This window comes from Netta rufina (genome assembly GCF_964035555.1).
Source record: "Netta rufina genome assembly, chromosome: Z".
Classification (NCBI taxonomy): domain Eukaryota; kingdom Metazoa; phylum Chordata; class Aves; order Anseriformes; family Anatidae; genus Netta; species Netta rufina.
In genome coordinates, this window is record NC_140126.1 from 32,500,764 (window position 1) to 32,521,433 (window position 20,670).

The 20,670-nt window shown below is 35.0% G+C and overlaps 1 protein-coding gene across 2 annotated transcripts in view; it reads left to right on the plus strand.

Annotated features, from left to right (window-relative positions):
- Nucleotides 1-20,670, plus strand: part of DENND4C (DENN domain containing 4C) — a 67,999-nt gene that overhangs the window by 19,680 nt on the left and 27,649 nt on the right. For both annotated transcript variants that reach the window (XM_084305086.1, XM_084305085.1), the window contains exons 2-11: nucleotides 870-1,197; nucleotides 7,184-7,436; nucleotides 8,376-8,445; nucleotides 9,682-9,851; nucleotides 11,436-11,677; nucleotides 12,623-12,689; nucleotides 13,343-13,401; nucleotides 14,699-14,843; nucleotides 15,991-16,166; nucleotides 19,280-19,380. In XM_084305086.1, coding sequence (XP_084161212.1) covers nucleotides 887-1,197; nucleotides 7,184-7,436; nucleotides 8,376-8,445; nucleotides 9,682-9,851; nucleotides 11,436-11,677; nucleotides 12,623-12,689; nucleotides 13,343-13,401; nucleotides 14,699-14,843; nucleotides 15,991-16,166; nucleotides 19,280-19,380 — 1,594 coding nt within the window. In that variant the 5' untranslated portion in view covers nucleotides 870-886. The remainder of the gene's footprint in view (nucleotides 1-869; nucleotides 1,198-7,183; nucleotides 7,437-8,375; nucleotides 8,446-9,681; nucleotides 9,852-11,435; nucleotides 11,678-12,622; nucleotides 12,690-13,342; nucleotides 13,402-14,698; nucleotides 14,844-15,990; nucleotides 16,167-19,279; nucleotides 19,381-20,670) is intronic.

Genomic DNA, 20,670 nt, shown 5'->3' on the forward strand with positions numbered 1-20,670 from the left:
TTGGCAGCTGTTATTTAAATAATTCTCAGTCGGCTTTTAAAAGGATATTTATTTCATGAAATCCAATACTTGTAATTGTATTTGTGAAATTTAAATATAGTCTGTCAGCCACTTCTGCTGTTAAGAGAAAATTGTATTGCCTATTTTAAAATCAGATGCTTAGTGAACATCCCTGGGTGTTGGGAGAACTCTTTCCAGATCTGGAATGTGCAGCTGAGCAATGATGTGTACAGCTTGATCTGCTGATGAAATGTGGGTTTGGATGTGTGATTTCTGTAAATGATTTCCAGATGTTATACTTGACAGCTGAATGTCTCAAGACTGTGCTGTTAGGTCTAAATTATGAAACAAAATGGATGAAATGTGCAGATGATAAACTAGTAAGCATATACTTTGAATTGTTCTGTCTTCTGAAGGGGAGGGGAAAAAAAGGCAAGATTCTGTAGTCGAATTACTCGCAAAGTAATGCCAGAAAAATAGAGATGCTTTTAGTTGGGGGTATGTGAATTAATTTAAGGCCTGTGAAGAGCTTGAATGGTCTAATAGGTAATGCCAAGCAATTTTCTGTGTAGCTGCTGTGTTAGGAACTTCGAAGGAAGAAACTTAGGAACTTAATGTTATTCTTGCCAAAACGTGTCTGTTATGGCACTTCAACTGGAATCTAATAAATTACAAAGTTATCTTTTTGAGCAGCATAAAGTAAAGTTTGTTTTGGATTTCCCTACAGTTTTCTTGAAATCTCTAAAGCCTATATGGAATTTTTTGATTTGCTGAACCTTCTTTAAATGTTTCAAATTCTGATACTTGTTTAGGGAAGGGATTTATCTTGAAAGCAGACTATTTGATCTCTTTCTCTTTGTTTTCTCCAGGAAGTACTGGCATAACCATGATAGAAGACAAAGGTCCACGAGTGGCTGACTATTTTGTAGTGGCAGGGCTCACTGATACAGATACTGCAACTCTCCTGGACCAAGAAATAAGCCGCCAGGAAACAAAGTCAACTGGTCCAAAGGCTCCAATTACTGACATTGCTGTGATCATTAAATCAGCTGGTGAAACTGTCCCAGAGGGATATACCTGTGTCGAAGCTACCCCTACAGCCCTTCAAGCCAACCTAAACTATGGAAGTCTTAAGAGTCCTGAACTTTTTCTCTGCTACAAGAGAGGCCGTGACAAACCACCTCTTACTGACATTGGGTGAGACTTTTGTAACTATACTTCAATAACGTAACTACTCCTTCAGTTATGATCAAATCTTATTCTTCACAGATGATGCTGAAAACAGATGTGAGAAAGCTTCTGAAAGCATATGCATTTTGAATATATACTGTTTATTGTGTTTATGTCCATGTAGCATTTTCATTTGGAAATAAGTTCAAAAAACATGTCAGTCTTCTGGTGAACTTGCTTTTTAGAAGGAATTAGTGTTTTAGATTAAAATTATACAGTATTGTTTTAGCTTAAAAAGATATTATGGAGAAAATAAAATATGAGAAATCAAGTTCTCTGCTGCAGTTTTATGAAAGGTAAGAAAATAGTACAAAATTGATGTATAGAAATGGTATAGTTCAAACCCCAAACTGTAATGTTTCATCTGGAAACGATGACTTGAGAAGGCAACTAAAATACTGTCATGTGAAATTCACTTCAAGGTGATTGATAGATGCCACTTAAAAATTGTAGAACACTGAAATAAAGATCTAGAAATTATCCATTTACGAAGGATCTTGTAGCCTGCATTACTATCAGATCGCAGTATTTTTGAGGTTGCTTACAAGTTCTGACATGATTGTCTGCAAACGCTTGATTGATTATGTAGTCTCTTGACAACTCTAATCAGATGTGTATTCCAGAAACCACATTTTTTTGTCTGATGCGTGAGTTTCTGAAGAGTTACTAATGCTGTATTTGAAAACCTGAAATATATTTTACTGTATTGCAACAACATGTCCATGGTATTTATAAATTCCATGAAATTACTTAACATTTTCTTGTGATTACCTGCAATAATTCTTAATGATTATACTCTCATAACCAATAAATCAAAACCTTTTTGTCCTTCTCCAGAAATGTGACCATTTTTTTCCATGAAGTCTAAAGCAGAACTTGTGGTTTAATTTGGTAAACTTTCAGTGTGGACTTTCAGAATGGAGAAATCTGTTTGTTACTTATCTCCAAAACTTCTTTAATTCTGAAATTGCAGTCTTTTATGCCCATTTCTAGAGTGTCTGAGACTGCTTTTTGCAACTTGCAAAAGCTGAAGACTTTTTCCTCTTTTTTTTTAAAAAAAAAAAAAGATTTAGTCTTTCCATTATAAAGCTATATTTTTTTTTTTCCTATAGAATTTGGTAACTCTTAGCTCTGAAATCAGTACTAGCAGTAGAGCTGATCTGAATATAAATTTTCTGTCTCTTGTTTTCTTGAGATGTCAACAATTTTCCGTATTATCTTACATGTGTGCTTGGCTGCAAGTTGCTGCTGCAATTGCTTTTGGCAAAGTAATTTTGGGAACATCTGTGTCTCTGTAAATAGTTTTGGAGGTATATAGCTTAATAAACTTGGACATTTGTTGAAGTCAGATGAATATACCTGAGGCTTTATCAAATTAATATATCTGTATAGTTTCTTTATTGAAAAATGAGAATTTAGACTGGTAAGCTGTAGAAAATAATAATAATAAAAAAAAGCAGAGCGGATGTGACTGAGTGGTGTGGTTGGTCATTAAGAGTACTGGAAGTTTAGTGCCTAGTAAATGACGGAGGACCTTGAAGCTCTGAACTAATTTTATTACTTACAGAATAGTGGGTTAAATATGAGTATTCAGGAGCAAGATCAAAAAAATCCCCCAAAATCTTGAGGCACTGAAGATTATACTTTGTGATACTAGCATCTTGAGGTAATTCTCCATCTGTAACAACTCATGAAGCACTGCAGTGTTGTTTGACCTGCTTATATAGAACCGTTACTTCTCTGGATTGGATAAGGATGATGTAGAATTGCTGGATAAAAAGAAAACAGAAGATGGGGGAGGGAGGGATCATGACTTCTACAATCATGGTAAACTATGAAAGGTGTGTGGTTTTCCTTATTAAATAAGCACTGAAAAGTAAAGTAAAGAATATGCCTGTACCAAACCTGTAAGTTTACTTAATTTCGTTTGTGAGTTTAAGCATGTCAAGCACAACGCCTACATGCTCTGCTTTTGACCTCCAGTATATGAATGCCAGCTGACAAGTAGAGTCAAGTCTGGAAAAAACTAGTAGTGAAATCATAGTGATGAAATAAGTTATGTGATGAGATCTGTGATCTGAGGATCATGGTTCGAGTTGTATAATTAACCTCATATATTCCAATTTCATTTCATCTGGGCTGTCTAAGCTGTGTTCTAATACTCTTCGGTGAAACAGTGATTTTAAAGTAGTTGTTTTCCGTGCGTGTGACTGAAACTTCAAGATAACAGTTATAATGAGATTTGAACGTGTAGTTTCAGCAAGCTATTATGAACTTTGTCATGTAATTCAAGGTTTTAACATGAGGAAAAATTAGTAGAGGGGTAATTCCTAAAAGTGATACTTAAACCAGTAGTCTCCAGCATATGCCTTTATGGAAGGGACTCTGCTAGTGCGTGTGTGTTTTCATGTCCCCCTGAACTTTACAATGGATGCTGGAATTGGTTTCACAGGGAATATCTGATAAGTGAAACAGGGAAATAGTTGACTGACTATGAGCTTCCTGGGCAGATACACTGTTTTAAATGATGGGTGGAAAACTGTTGTGTTTGGCAAGTAGCATTTATTCTATATTTTGTTTTACACAGATCTAGTTAGGGTGTTATACCTAACAAATAATGGCAGGCTTTTCTCTCTGAGCAATGATGCGTATGAATGTTTTTCCCATGCTGCTCCTGCTGTTTTGCAACTATATTCAAGAGATAGTTGGAGCAAACTTTTTTCTAAACTTCAGTATGTTCAAATAAATGTGGAGTTTGGGCAAGAGAGTTAGTATAAGCAAGGCAAATGTACAGTCTGAAGGCTAATTTCTTCTGTTCTCTAATACTTGTTTTTTAATTAAAAAAAAAATGTGTGAAATGATGTTTTAACATTGAACCTTAAGTATCCATTAAGTCAGCTGACATGCTGAATGGATATAGTAAGTAGAGGAAGATTATATCCCTTAAAAGGGTCAAATCCATAGTTAGATGCTGTTTATATGTATACATATATCATAGAATGGTTTGGATTCGAAGGGACCTTAGTGAAGCCATGTTGGCTGTCATCAATCCTCCTTATTTTCCATGTGCCTTTGCAGAGTTTCCAGGAGGATCTGCTCCATTGTCTTGCCAGGCACAGAGGTGAGACTGACTGGCCTATATATGTATATATACAAACAACTTTTATGTAAATGTTACATATACTGCTTTAATACAACTACTTATAAAATAACATATGAATATAAATGTAAGTGCTTACATTAAATCTACACTTATGGTATTACATAGAAAATATACAAGTCATAGTTGTAAATAAATGTGTTTATAGGTTAATATGTATCTTTACAGCAGAGCTATCTTGCAGTTTAAGTATTCAAATAATTATTGATAAATGTATGTATATATATTTTTTTCAGGGCTATTTTTAGGGAAACAGGTTAAACAAATGCTGTTTGGAGGAAGGGGGGAGATGAGAGTGTGCTCCACTGATTCTGTCATTTTTCTTGTGTTCTGTGTTTCTGTGCCTTCTACCCTCTTTCACTCCTATCCCCAGACCTTCCTATTCTTCTGCTGGTTCTTAAGCTGAAGGACCTGTAAGCTGGTAGTGAATTCCTGTTGCAGCTGCTCACGTGCACACAGTTAAACTGTGTGCCATTCCTCTGAATGTTGCATTTGCTGTGGTTGTTTTTTAGTTGGGAGAATAAAGGTTTGATCCTAGGATAATGATCCCTAAGATCCTTTTCATATGTATAGCTCTAAAATTCAGTACTTTAAGCTTATATGCCTGTAAATAATTCAGCTACTAGTCATTCTGTTACTTTCTTTCCAAATAGTTGTTGCCTCTTCTGGAATGTCAGGAAAAATGCGATTTGAGATTTGCTTCAGTTTAGGTGCAGTGGGACTTTGCAAAAAGATCTCTCCGCATTGAGTATCAGTTGATAGGAATAGGAGGGAGTTACAGAACTTGTTTCTTAAATTTGACAGAAAAATGCTTTAAAAGTCTAAGTAATTTTGCTATTTGTAACACTTACTATAGAAGAGACTAAAGAGAGAGTCTTAGATTTGTTGTCTAATGCAGAGGTTCTTCCCTTAATGAGTAAGTTTAAAGTTAGGTTACTTCCACTGTGCAAATTAAGAAATACTAAATTTCTTTATTAGGTAGTTAGTGGTTCTGGGCCATGGATGCAGCTCATTCTGTGTAACTGCTTTCTGAAAGTGTTTATGGGAATATTGATTGAGCAAATGCTTTTTTTCACTAGAGATATATTTTAGGAAAAAAAAGTGAACTTGAGGTTCAGAGACCATACGAGCAAAAGGAGGATGTTCTCAATAGCCATCGTCTTCCATTGCTCCTTAGAACCCACTAGTGTGGCAACTGCAGTAGGGTACTTGGGACAGCTTAGGACCTAAAGACCTAACGTCTAGAGGAAACTGTAGGTGATATTTTGCTTGGACTGGAACTTTACTGATAGAATATGTTGTAGAATAGAAGTTGATAGAAAGAAGTAGTAAGTAAGGTGCACTGAAGATGAGGACAAAAGCTGAAGCAGGAAACAAACCTTATCCTGATCAGTACTAATTAATCTGAAGGCAGACACTGGGAAGCTGAAACAAGTAGAAGCAAACTTATTCTCATACTGAGGATTTGTATGTATAGGGTGTCATGTTAAGTATTTCATGTGTCAGTCTGAATGTTTTGATCTGAATCATTAAAAACATTGGTTATTTTGAATGATCCATGGGTATTGGGTTTGTTTTTTTTTTTTAAACTACCTACTATGTGTGAGGTCGGGAAATGGTACATTTTTAATACTTGTGTTGGTGTATGTGTAGCGATGAGGGCTGCTTTTTTTTTTTTTCTTGCTTTTGAGAGGAGGTGATTGAACTGTTGCAGCCTTTAAAACCGGTCAGCCCTTTAGCTTTTAGAAGTATTTGCACAAATGAAACTCTACAGTCTTTAAACATCTCTCTGAGAGTACTTGTAAACCTTTTAAACTCAACTGCTGGAATTGTCTAATTAATATGATGTTCCTTCTTAAAAGCTGTCAGCTTACAAATGGTTCTGGAATAGCTTTAAATTATTGAGTTTTAATTCAGTTTTATTTAGATTTAATGTGTTTTAACTGAATCTGACATGGGGTATTAACAGATCAGTCTCCACTTGTCATTAGTGTGAGGCAGTGATGTGAAGAGATTACATAGTAGACTCTATGCATACACCTGAATGAAGGAGGCCTGACAGCTGCACATGGCTTTGTTTCTTTTTCTTTGTTTATCAAGATACATGTTTGTTCTGTGGAATCATGTTTTTATATTATAGTTTAAAGATGGTCAGTAATCTTCAAGGGGTTTCGAAAAGCTTTGTGGTATATTACTTTGAAAATTCTGGAATTTTCAGAGGAGAGATTTAAATTAGATGTTAGGAAAAAATTCTTCACTGTGAGGGTGGTGAGCACAGGTTGCCCAGAGAACCTGTGGATGCCCCATCCCTCAAATATAGAGATCTAAGCTAGTGCTCTGGCCAAAACAATCCAGATAACATGTAAATGTTGCAGTATGGGCATGTATCATGTATTCTGGTTTCTAGGAATACAGGAATAACTGTAGTTGTTATTTCTTCCTTTTCTGTAGTCCAAAAAGTTATTTTTGTGTGTCTGTTTTTTATTTATTTATTTTTTGTTGTAGACTAAGAAATGTTAGCCAAACTATGAACATAAATCCTTACTGGTTTTTCTTTTCCCTCCAGAAACTGATGTGGGAAGCAGACTTGCATATATTGTTGTAATTTTTAATTTTATTATTATTGTTATTGCCTTTTTAATTTTTTTTGAAGTGATGGAAATAATTTATAAGAAATACTCAGATCTGTTGTGCTAGGCAATTGCCACTGAGTGGACTATTTCTGTACATTTGCTTAAGTAATTTCATATGTACTTGAATGTGTGTAATATTTTGCTTCCTTCCTGTCTGCAGAGTTCTGTATGAAGGCAAGGAACGTATCATTTCAGGCTGTGAGGTGATTCAGGCTACTCCTTATGGTCGCTGTGCTAATGTTAACAATAGTTCAACGTCTTCTCAGCGGATCTTTATCACATATCGAAGGGCTCCTCCAATACGACCTCAAAATTCATTGGCAGTGACAGATATCTGTGTTATTGTTACCAGCAAAGGAGAAACCCCTCCTCATACATTCTGCAAAGTTGATAAGAATTTAAATTGTGGCATGGTGAGTATTTAAATGTTAAATATTTTTACCTTTTTTAAAAATTACAAACAAACAACAACAAAAGAAAACAAACAGGAGGAGCACTTTGAACTTTTCCTAGCACTGTTAAGATGGTGTTCTCTGGCTGCATCATAATTGTTTCATTCTATATACCTTGTGACTTCAGTTTTGTATTATGTGTTACACTGATTTTTTTTTTCCTGTTGTACTAGGAATTTTCTTAAGGAGTGATTAATACTTCAGTTTGCATATTCATGTCTGGGTACTCTCTAGGATTTTTGTTTGTTTGGTGATGCTAATACTCATAGGATGAAACAAAATTTATTTTTCTTTGTTATTATTAAGACCATGTTACAAAGATTTGTAAGAATGATAATTACTGCTTATCTTTTTTTTTTTAAATGTTTGCTTGTATTTAGTCTGGTTTGTGTTTGGTTTTCTCAGGCTGAAGTATACGATTTTTTCAAACGGTAGGCAAACTGCACAAAAACTATGCAAATAGTTTATGAAAGTATATTAAAGGCTTCCAGTGAATGAATGAATGAATTAATTGAACACTGGAGGTGTTTAGAATTTCACTACCAGTGATGAGGTTCCTGTAAGTGTCTGATTTTATATAACCGAGAAAATGTGGTATGTGAAAGCTGCAAACAATCTGCTTCACTTTTCTCTATACTTACATGGAAATAAATCAAAGAATAGCGTGGTGGTATGATTATTTTATGTAAATCTATAATCTCTAAGAATGTGGAAAGGGTGACTTCTACATTCCTTGAGTTAAACACACTCAGCAGCCAAACAGTAATTTTATTCTGTAACACTTTTTATTTAAATTTCTGCTCCATTTGTAAGTGGGAGTATATTTAAATACTTATACTTGGTTTCTGTGGTGCCTGCTGTTGTCTTTGTTTGCTCCAAGATGAAATTTGTGTCTTTCAGTGGGGTTCCAGTGTATACCTTTGTTATAAGAAGTCTGTGCCAGCTTCTAACTCCATAGCGTATAAAGCTGGTAAGTAATTTTAGAAGCAAACCGTCTAAGCATGTTAACGTAAAGATTCGGATACCTCCTTGAATTAAAATAAAAATTTTAAAAGCTGAGCATAGTCTGTCAAAATTCTTTTCCTAGAGCATTTCAGTTGAAATCAACTCCTCTAATTCATTTGCTCTCATCGCTTTTTTCCAGGGAAAAAAAAAAAGCTTAATAGAAACAGCATTGCATTGTATTAACTCAGGGTGTATCATGACAGGATAGGTGGCTTAGGAGTTTCAATGAAAAGTCTAGCAAGTGTTTCAGATGTAACAAATGATTTCATAGTTTGTGTCTTGTGTTGGTGGTGAAGAAGGAAGAGTAATTGAAAATTCCCATCAACGTTATTCATATTTCCTTTCATGCCTCACAGTTAATGCAATATCTTTAATTGGAAATTTCAATTTGTTAAGCTCCAAACCTATTCACTCCTTTCTTACTAAGGGAGAGTGAAAATACTCTGAACAATAAATGAGAGAGACTTAAAGGAAAATAAAGATTTTCTGTAGTTTTAAAAATTTTTAATGCATTGCCACAGATTTTTTTTTCCTCTGGAAATAAAGAAAAACTTCCAAAAGAGTTTCTGCTGAGCATTAAACACAACAGAGTAAGCTATTAAGTAGAAGTGAAACACATAGAATAACAAAGTCAGTGTACCATTTAAAAAGTTGGATGAACAGTAGAAGTAAACTGATGCTTGTGGACTCATTTTCTACAAGCAAGACTTAGATATACTTCTGAAAATGGAGTAACAATTTGTTAAGACTGAACACATTAACTCAGCAGAAAATACAGACCTAATTCATCCTATTTTCAGTGGAGATACTTGTACCACTATTCCAATAGATAATTAGCTCTTTCTTCATAGGAATTTCTTTGTAATAAAATCTGTTTCAATGCACATTTAAAATACCACAAGTAATTCCTGACTGATTTAAAGTCAAAATCTTCAGTAATAAGCTTTTACTATGTACTTGTAATTGACCTGTTATTGAAAGGCAGTATTCAGTATTCACGTACAATTTCTAAATTATTGTTATGTGGATGATTTAGTCTCACTGTTAAGTGAGAGACTTTTTCTTCTTCTGTGGATGCAATCTTAAGTTATTAAGTCCAGATAAGCAACAGATATATCTCTATATTGTGGAAAATATATAGCTTACATTATTTAGGGCTTCTGGAGCAAATTCACTAACTTTTCCTTCTCCCATAACAAAGGCTTAATTTTCAGATACCCTCAAGAGAACTATGAGTCATTCCCATTGTCAGAATCTGTACCTCTCTTCTGCCTTCCTATGGGAGCTACTATTGAATGCTGGGACCCTCAAACCAAATATCCACTACCAGTGTTCTCAACATTTGTACTGACCTGTTCTTCTGCAGAAAAGGTATGGCTGCACATTGTGACTGTTTTTTGCTTTTACTTTAGATGTCTGATAAGGAGATAAAATAGGCAACATCTCTTCTGTATTTGACAAATAGTACTAAAGAAATTGTTAAATATTTCACTTCTAAATTTGTATGTCTTAAGCGTTCTTATGAGGCAGAGGTAAACCAAAACAGGAAATAGATGAAAGAGTTTGTGCTGTTTAGAACCATATATGCAGAACCATATAACTATATGCTTAGGAAACCTAAAATCACAAGGGATGGATTTCCTCTGTTCTTTCAAGAAAACTTCCCAGCAACAGAAATGTAGCCTACATGTGAAGGTGATGTTCACTTACCATGTGTTAGAAATGTTGTAGTAGTTGTGCTTTTCCCATGATTACATCAAAAGCTGGTTCCATGTGAATTTGTTTGAATGGGCTATGCAGGTATCTGTGTGTATGAGCAGGAAGATGGTACCAGAAAACAACAGAAGAACAGAAAACTACTAGCTGAGAGGCAGTATGTGAAAGGTGGTCAAGAACTGGTGATCTCCTGCAACTAGTGATGCTGTCTGAATTCACATAAACTTACAAAATTAAAACACCAAAAGTCTGTGGAATCTGTACAGAGCCCAGCAGCACCCACAGGCAACAAAAATGTGCTGCATGACTCAGCCCACGTGTAAGAAGTTAGTGTCTGCTATATGCAGACAAAGACTACGGGATTAACACTACCTGGTAAAAGAAGGGAGTGCTTTTTGGAGGTCGGTCTCTCAGCTGTTGCTTCAACTTGCCAACTGTGCACAGTGTGTGAACTACAAAAGGGAGTAAGTGACTGTAATATGTGGTTAGCTGTCTGTGACTAATAAACAATAGTTTGGCCCCGTTAACGATGACAGCTTAACTTTTGCTCAGGCTCAGTCCCCCATCAGAGAAGTTTATATACTTCTCTATGGCCAAACAAGAAAAAGTGTTGTTCCAAGGTACTAATACTTCATTTGCAAGGGTGAATACAGTAGCTGCCAGTATTTTGCACAGAAATAACATATGCTCTGGTACCCACCTCTCCCTGCTCTCCTTTTGCTGAACTTGCTAGAATAATTAACTTGCTAGAATAATTCAGTCAGTTAGGAAACTTGTGCAAATAATAAAAGAATATTAGAAATGATTGGTCCCTGTTTAGTTTGATTAAAATAGAGTCAAAGCTAAAATATTTTTCATTGTTTAATGTGGTAAAGATAAGAGAATGTTACGGCATACAGTCATCTTGTGAGGTGATTTTTTGACCAGTAACAGTTAATAGGTAGGGTTTTGTTATGGAATGCAGTTTAGTTCGTTCCCTTTCATTTTACTGAGTACAAATACTTTGAGTAATGTGCCATGACAAAAAGGAGGAGAGGCACAAGAGTCCAAAATATTTAATATTTCCTTTATAAGGGTGCTTAGTGTATGTTAGATAAATGAAAAATAGTTTTCACAAGCTACTAAGAAAACCACTGTACTATGTGTGCAAACACCAATGACTTATGGATAGTTCAAAAACTGTAACCCAAACTTCTGTTAAATACCAAGTCTGCTCAGTTGTGTTTCTTCATTTTTTAGGTTTATGGTGCTGCTATTCAGTTTTATGAGCCTTATCCCCAGGAGCTGCTAACAGAAAAGCAACAATTGCAGCTGGGTCTCTTGACAGCTGTAGAGAGGAAAGTGGTTACTTCCAAGTCCATCAATTCTAATAAATGTATATGCCTTCTCTCACATTGGCCTTTCTTTGAAGCATTTCGAAAATTCCTGATGTTCATCTACAAACTGTCTGTCTCTGGACCTCATCCTCTTCCCATTGAAAAGTACGTAAAACATCTTTCAAGCTAATGTGTAAAGATGGTTATATCAGCTCAAGTGGTCATCTGATATATATATGTCACACTTCCATAAGTACTGTATTTCCACCATTATCTTGGTTGCCCTGTGCAGCTTATATCGTTACTGATTGCACTGAGAGAAGTTGTAGTTTCTTCTGTTTAATAAGAGTAGCTTTTGCAGATTTTTACCATTGCTCTTCTGTTAAAATTTTTCAAGCCTGTGTAACTTCCTTTTAAACTTGTTAGACACAGAAAATGGTTGAGCTGTAAGAGACATGCCAGTGCTTGCAGTCCTGTGTTTTAGGTTATTAAATGTAAGCACAAGGACTCTTTTCATTAGCAGTGCATATGTGTCCATATTGAAGCACTGCAACAACTGCAGATGAATTCTGTTTCACTCCCTCTACCTTCTTCTACCTTCTGCTTCCTCACTCCTTTCCCTTCCTGGCTTCCCTGCCCCATATATATGTATGTATAAAAATATGAACTTTATAGAGGATACTTTTCATTGTAAGGGATTCAAAAAAAAAAACAACCATAAACATTCACTGAAAACTTGTTATCTTCAAAATTGCATTGGACTTCTGGTAGCTAAGTATACTTTCTCCTAGCTAAGCCTGATGAGAAATCGTGTAAAATGAAGATTGTCTACCAGAGATTTTTACATGATTTGCCTACATGGCCAGTGTGTTCTTACCTTTTCCATGCATATATGAAGCTGCCACTATTAATTTTCACTCGTGAAATGTGAGCGAGTGAGGCTTCTTTCTTTCAGTTTGTGTAAACAGGCTCCTAAACTTATCAAAACAGTAAATAAATTGTAACTGTACTTCTGTAACATATGGGATGTACAAATTCCAAAATGTGACTTTGTTTTCAGTCCTTGTTTGTTCTCAGTGCTGGTTTTCTAACATCTTATCTTCTGTTCAGGCACATATCCCATTTTATGCACAATATACCTTTCCCTTCACCACAAAGGCCAAGAATTCTTGTGCAGGTAGGCAAAACATGTACTTTCGTTTTTAGTTATCATAATACTCCTTTTTGCCTTGAAAGCCTGGATTCTTCTATTAGTTTTTTTACTCAGCTTTGAATATCCAGCTGCTGGAAGGGAGATGGGAGGAGATGGGTGGAATAGCCTTCTCTTACATGGATATAAACCCGGGTTAACCTAGCAAAGGAAGCTATTTCAGATTTTGTGTGGTACAGACTGCAGCAGCATCCTACTTGCATTTTTGAAATTTCTGCCTTATATTGGTCTTTCATTTTATGGACATCATTTGCTCTGTGCCACTGGGGGTTGTTTGTTTTCTACCGTTCTTTCACTTGTCCACTACTGTGGTTCATATGTTAGTCCCCTGGGGCAGTCTCTTGTGATCTCTGCTTAATCACCTAGTAGTAGCTACATGTTCAACAATGAGTCATAAACAGTTTCTTGTAACTTCTGAGAATTATTTTGGTGACTAATACAAGCTCTGTTGACTTAGTGAACAAAAGCTCCAAACCTTTTTGATTCACATTTCTTTTATGACATTGTGACTCTGTCTGCCAGGCATTTTATTATATTATGGATATGTGGTTACACTGGAATATTTTACTTCACTAACTTTGGAATTGTTCTTGCCAATCATGAATTATTTTGTGTTTCAGCTTTCTGCCCATGATGCGTTAATATTGTCTCAGCCAGTTTCTACACCACTACCACTAAGGTATCATTATCAATGTTTTAAACGCATTGTAATTGAGACATCCCAAGACAAATAGAAATGAAGCATAGAAGAAAGCCAAACACTATTTCAATATTATTAGATTTTATAAACAGCACAATATGTATTTGAAATATTAGACAGTGTTGTTTTTATGACATAGACCTGTCCCTTATGAAAGAATGGTATTACTGATTATCCTGAAGAAAGGAAGCTGTAAGGAAATAATACATGTATTTAAGTATCTTCCATCTTTAGAATATAAACAGTAAAGACTTTTTTAAAAATACCATAGATAGATTTCTTGTTATCTTGAGCTGTTTATCCCTTTTTGGTTCCAAGGGAGACATTTATGTTAAGCAGTTATGTGAAATCAATAAATGCCCAAGTGCACAAACACTTTGAAAATCCAAAATTGTAACTTAAAATATTTGTGAATGAGGCTTGATGCAGTCTCTTTGGATAACACCTACAAGGCTAGAGTTTCTTATGAATATGACATGACTTTTTGTTTGTTTGCTTTGGTTTTGCTTTTAATTAAAAAAAAAATCACCCTTCTTTACGTTGTTTTCCCTTAAATGTTATCATATATAATATTGTATATGCAAAAGGATCCAATGTTTAAATCTCAGCTGTTGCTCAGCCACTTAAGGGAAAAATTGCAGCTAGCCATCAAACTGCAAAGTAACATGTAATTAGCATTATAAGGACAGATTTTACACCCCTCTTCTACTTTTACAGACGTCATTAAAATTCCTAAATATCTGTATGGTTTCCAAAGAAATGAAATGGAGATTAAACTGTAGAAACTAAATGCATGTTGCTATGAGAATGCTGAATTTATTTATTTATTTTCTATTTGACTAGTACTAGAATTTAAAATAGTGATACTAAGATAAAATAGATACTGTAATTCATTATTCTTGCTTGAGGTAACATCCTATGAAACTACTAGTGTTTTTTTGTGCTTGGATTAGGTGATAACTAGTTAGGTCTGTGTTACTGTTAGGAAGACAAGCTGCTTGTGCATAAGTGAGAGAGCCATAAACCACACAGTAGCATTTTAAGGCATATGTTTCTGTAACAGTACTTTTGAATTTACGTTTTTGTGTTGCAGTACAAGTCTCACACTGAGGTGCTAGCTATTAAATACTACTATTACCACACATAAAATATCTAAGAATTATTCAACTTGTAGGTCCAAACAGCTCTTAGAAATTTAGTAGTGCCTCGCTCTCGCTTTTAATGTTTAAATCCTGTAACATTATTTCCCCCTCTCTACTTTCCATTTACCCCTTAGTGGAGCAGACTTCAGTACTCTACTCATGAATCTTGGACCAGAAAACTGTGCCACCCTGCTACTCTTTGTATTGTTAGAAGGCAAGATCCTCCTTCATTCTCTTAGACCAGCTGTATTGACAGGAGTTGCTGAAGCTGTAGTAGCTGTAAGTACAAGGTGTTCTGTACAGCAGCAAGGGAAAATGTTGGAAACTCCATAATTACTATGAGGCTTTTATAAGTTAAAATAATTGCATTAAATGATCATTTTTTTCCTAGCAATTGCATTTAGTTAAATCACTCTAGCATGTGTAATTACTATAATTGTTGAAGTGATCAATGCTTTTGCATAGATAAGTAAGAAATGTCCTGTAAACAAGTGATCAAAGTTGAAGACACTTTTTTGACAGTGTAACAGGGTTTCTAGCAATTTAATTTCAACTTGCTGCATGTAACAAACTTACCTGTGTTATAAATGGCTCAGGATTCAAATTAGAATTAAATGAAAAATAGGATTTATTAAAGGATATAAAGGAATAGAGGTAAGCAAACAGCGCTGGGTGCACCGGGAGTCTCCGCTCCACCAGGACGCACACCAATTACATCAAGCAACTGATTTTTATGCTCCTAGACTAATACATATTCATTACTACTTCTAAAAAAAATAGATTATTAAAATTAGCTTCCGGGGTGCAGTCCCTCCTACTGGAGCATGCGCAGTCTCCTCTGGGGTCTCTTCTGGGGGTCTCTAGGGGTCTTCCGTGCTGAAGGCTCGCAGTCTTCCTCTTCCCCTTTGTACTTACTGGGCACCATCCCAAGTTTACGGAACACCTTCTTCAAAACACCTTCTTCAAATCTTGTCTCCCAGCCGCCTTTCAGCTTCTTTCTCAGCCCCCCCCCCTAACCAGATACCAAAGATCCACATAGTATCCCATAACAGTCACTAGTTGTTATCAGTTGTTCTGAAACTCCCAGACACACGGGTAATTAAAACATTCTTCCCCAGCCATTCACAGACACATCTATAGCAGTGTTAGAAATAGAAGTCTGGAACAAAAGAAAACAGGTTCATAAATTTAAGAAGTGATAAATTGGCTAGAATGAGGAATGAGGGGGAGACTGGGACACACTGCAGCTGTGGTTCAAGCATTGAATTGCCAGTGCAGGGCCCAGAGGCAGACAGGATTCAAACATTTCAAACAGAATTGTTCTTTATGGACACGAATTGTTAAAACATTCCTCACACCTGTTTTATGCTGTACAAGGTCTGTTGTCCTGTTTTAATGAATCGGTTTCATTTCATTTTTCCTTCAGATGATATTTCCATTTCAGTGGCAATGTCCGTATATCCCCCTATGTCCTTTGTCTCTGGCCACCGTACTCAGTGCACCTGTTCCATTTATTGTTGGAGTTGATTCACGGTATTTTGATCTGTATGATCCACCACAGGACATTGTGTGCATTGACTTAGACACAAACATGGTGTACATGTAAGTTCTATGGGGTTTTTATATCTATCTGTAGATGGAGAAATTGCTGAACTACTTGAGAGAGAGCAAACTTTATTTAAAAACTGTTTTGTCAAATATGGTTTTGTTTCTGCCTGTCCTCTGTTCTTTATCTCGCTTCTAATGCTTTATAGAGACTTGAAAATCACTAAGGCAAGGGTCAGCATTTGGGGGTTGCCAATAAAATTAAAAAATAAATAATGTGCTGCAGATGTTGCTTGAAATGATAATGTGTGTTTGTTTTCTTTTTCCTTCACTTCTCATACTGCTTATTTAGGAAATGGGACACAAGCTAGAATAGAGGAAGAACAGTTTATTTTTATTGTGCCACCATTTTATGCATTTTCACCTTGCTTCACCACTTGAGGATTTGATTTGCCTGTGTTCATTGAATATCGGGTTTGAACATGAGAGTTTCAGGACCCTTCATGAAGCTTTTGAAGCTGTCTTGAATTCAGGACATTTTTTGTTAGTGTAATGAAATAAAAATAATTTATTAAGTTACAGGAGCTGACTTCTCAGTGAGATCAATCAAGCAAAACTTTTTGTATTGCCTATATTTGTTTTAAAATATTTTCATTTAATTATGTTTTGAATGCTTGTCTTAAATAAAGTGTTGCATGAAGGGTTTCTTTACAACTTCTATAGGAGAGGCTAATCTAGAATGAATTTCTTCTGTGATAAATCTAAATGGGATTGTAAATGCCTGATTTTAAAATGATTTATTAAATTTATAAATTCTTTTCCATTTAGAGTAATTAGATCAAAAGTAGAAAGAGGGATGTAAGCTATCTGAGGGTGAACATCACTGAATAATGCGTGTCTCTTCTGTGTGAAAATATAGTCTTAAATCATCTCGTGTCACTTTAACTCTTGATTTCATTTTCACTAACTCGAATCAAAATTAGTCATTTGATCTATGGGTCACTTGAAAGCTTTCATGCTTTTCATTGCGTAAAAAGGACCCTTCCTATGATGCCCTACTGAATCAAATGCTTCCTTTAAGTTATTGAAATGTATTGTGTGATTAGTAGCATCAAAGAAAAGAGTAAACAACAGAGTAGATTGTATTCATATTTTTTATTTGCCTTTTTTCTTCTCCTGGGTCCCCAATAAAAACATCGCAAAAAACATTTTCATCATTGTATGTAAAGTGTTGTGCCATCAAACGAATAATTATGTGTGAAAGAAATGTAAGGAAGATAACTTTATGTGAAGATACCTTTTGCAATGAAAAATGTCTTTTTTTTTCATAAGAAGAATGGAAATTGATGTCTGGGTTGAAAAAAAAAAAAAAAAAAAGAATTGGAGTAAGGCAGTAGATTTAGCAGAGAAAGGAGACAGTAAAGATTCTGTTCGAATGAGTCATAGAAAGATAAAGTTGGCTACTAGTTACTGAACTAAAAATCTACCAGTGGCTGATGTCTTATCTGTCTACAACTGAAAAGATTCTGGCACCTTTTCCTTTAGTGTCTTTTAAGTCCTTTTCTGTTTCAGTGGCTAACTGATCTTTTTGTCTTTTGCTGTCCATTTTGGACATATTTAATCTATGCTATTTACTTGACTTTAAGAGGAATTGAACATCTTCAACATTTGACTTCAAGTAAATGAGAGATGTTGGTACCTGCATTATAAAACTTGGAGGTATTTTTTTTAACCTGGAAATGAGGATATTTCTCCATTTTGGAGATATGTAGGTAAACTGCATGTAGGTAAAATATTTCTGCATAGTAGAAGAATAACATGAAAAAATCAGTGTTTTCTAGTACATCAATCTGCCTGACTGGCATCTTTCTAGGCCAAGTTTGCTGGTATCTTCCTTATGATAGACTAAAACTTCATTTACTGCGAAAACTACTGAATGTCTTTTATTCATTCAGCATCTTCCTTAAAGTCTTTTCTTGGATGTTTTCAACCATCTCTGTGAAACTAACATCAAAAGCTCATTAAGGAAAGTAGCCTTTTTGGGTGCAAATTTGAGAGGTGTTTTTTTTTTTTTTTTTTCTTATATATAATAGTTTTTTTTTTCTTGCATTTTTGGAACAGTACTGCTTATATTGTTTGTAGGCATGCTTTTGTGGTGGGAAAAAAAGGAGATGATATCTGCAAGCATGCATTTTTATTTTTATTTTTTAATTCATTAATTAATTTTATTTTTAATACATTTAATGTATACTTCCTCCTTAAGGAAGCTATGTGTCTGTGCCAACTGAGCAAACAGTTCTACTGATGCTAAGTGCGATGTCACAGTGACAGCATCAGCGGAAATAGTAATAACTGGTTAGGTCTTGTGGCATCAAAGTTTGCTCTACACCATATTAGGGAAATTCTGTTCCACTTTCTTTCTCCGACGAGCTTAGGAGTTCTTGTGATTCTCCCTTCTGTCTCTATATTCATCTGTTAAATGGGGTCTGGCATTGTATCCCTTGTTCCTCTGACAAAGATGAGCATACCTTCAGACCAATTTATCCCATTATTTAATCAACCACATAATTTCCAAATTGTAAACTGAATTTCCAATCTTCCTAATTCCTGGCAGCCTTTGATTGAAGCTGAAATTGGGAACTTAATTGTCATAGACATGTGACAGTGACTATAAAGCTTATGAGCATAGAGCTACTTGACTGGTCTTCCAGCATTTTACAGGAATTTAACTTCATGTGGTAGTGGCAAACAGCCTTTATTTGTGTCAGTAGCAGAACAGCAAGTTTACAATAGTCTAAACTAATAACCATATACAGATTAATGTGTTCAGATTATATTAGTGAGACTGGTATAGATTCTGAGAAGAAACTCAGCAATGTGAAACTTCAACCAAAAACTCTAAATCAGATCTCAATATAGATCCTCCTTCCAGAATGGAGAAAACTACCCATAAGTCAATTTATACTGCTCTTTTCTGAGGAAATGAAGTGCTGAGTTAATGTCACTCCATTTTATTATATTTATTATTTCTGACAAATAGGGACAGTGACAAGGTTTCTTTTCAAAATGATTTCCTTTTTCTGAAAATGAATTAACTTAGGCCAATGGAAGCTATTCTTTTCTATATGGTCTGTATTTTATATATCCTTTTATCCTCCCCTGTGTTTTAGATCAGATGATAAGAAGAGCACAAACTGGAAGCAGTTTCCTAAGAAGCCATGTAAAAGTCTGCTCAGCACCTTAAAGAAACTGCACCCACAGCTGGCAGCAGGTGAAATATCTAAAATAAATGGGAAGGGATAAGAACAGAAACTGCCTAAAGCAGGGAAAGTAAATATTAGAAGAAAACTACTAAATTTTCTGATACACATCTACAGGTCTTATAATTTATAAGTAGTGTATAAATGTAAGGACTTCTTGGTAACGTGGTGTAAATCTTTTTAGACTTTTTTTCTTTGTTGTCACTTCCTCAAAGTGGGGAATTTTCAGCCTTTAGTAATGATTAAGTTATATTTAAACAAAGATTCAACAGAAACACATTTGGGTCTCAGCATAAACAATGTTCACTGTTCTGATCAAAAATAATAAAGGAAATAAGTGTTTGAGTAAGATACTGCACAATACTCCAGGTATTGTGCAGATATAGTTGAATATCTCAGGTACTGACTTTCCTACAAAAAAAATCCAGTAGCAAAATGTTGAAAGTATTTTTTTCAAAAGGAAGAGGAAAAACTGACCATCATACTAATGGCTTGGAAAGGTAAGAACAGAGTTGTAACTAAATTATTCTGCAGGTATATCTTCTATCTATCTGTAGACAGGATCTTTAAGACAATCTTGTTCAGAGTATGTTCAGTTGTGTATTTATAAAGGAGACAATGATAGCTTCATGGGTATACAACAGATATTAAAAAAAAAAAAAGTTGGTAAACTATGAAAACAGAAAATGCATTAATTAGGAGTTGGGCTTTCTTGCCTTAATTTCCTTTCTTTCTTTCCTCTTTTTTTTTTTTTTTTTTTCCAGATTGCCTTTACTGTTAGAAAACCTCAACTTTTGTTTTGTTTTTGGTTTTATCAGCAGGGCATGATACTCTACTTAATGTGTAAATGCTGCAGACTGAATTCCCATTTCAACAGTATTATTTTATATTACTATTTACATTTATATTATAATAAAAATCTGTAACTGTGTTCAAAGGTGAAGCAGTACCTGCTAGTTTTTTTGTTGTTGTTGTTTTCTAAGTCCAAGAATAAACTCTTTATGTGATCTGCTTCTTTCCATCCTTTGGTATACAAAAATGTTAAAATTGTCACTGGAAAAATAATTTAAAGCACATTTTTTTCCTCGATGTGCAATCTTAAGTAATCAGCAGAACAGGGAAAACAGAATCCTTTGTGTTGACCTGTTACTGAAAGACAGAGTTTAGCTGGGAATGTGATAGCAAAATCTAAATTAAGGTAATGCTCGTTTTCTCAGGTCACAGAAGCCTTGATAAGTTAGAAAAACACATAAGCAACTCCTGAAATAACTACTCTTTATATGGGCCAGATCAATTGGAAA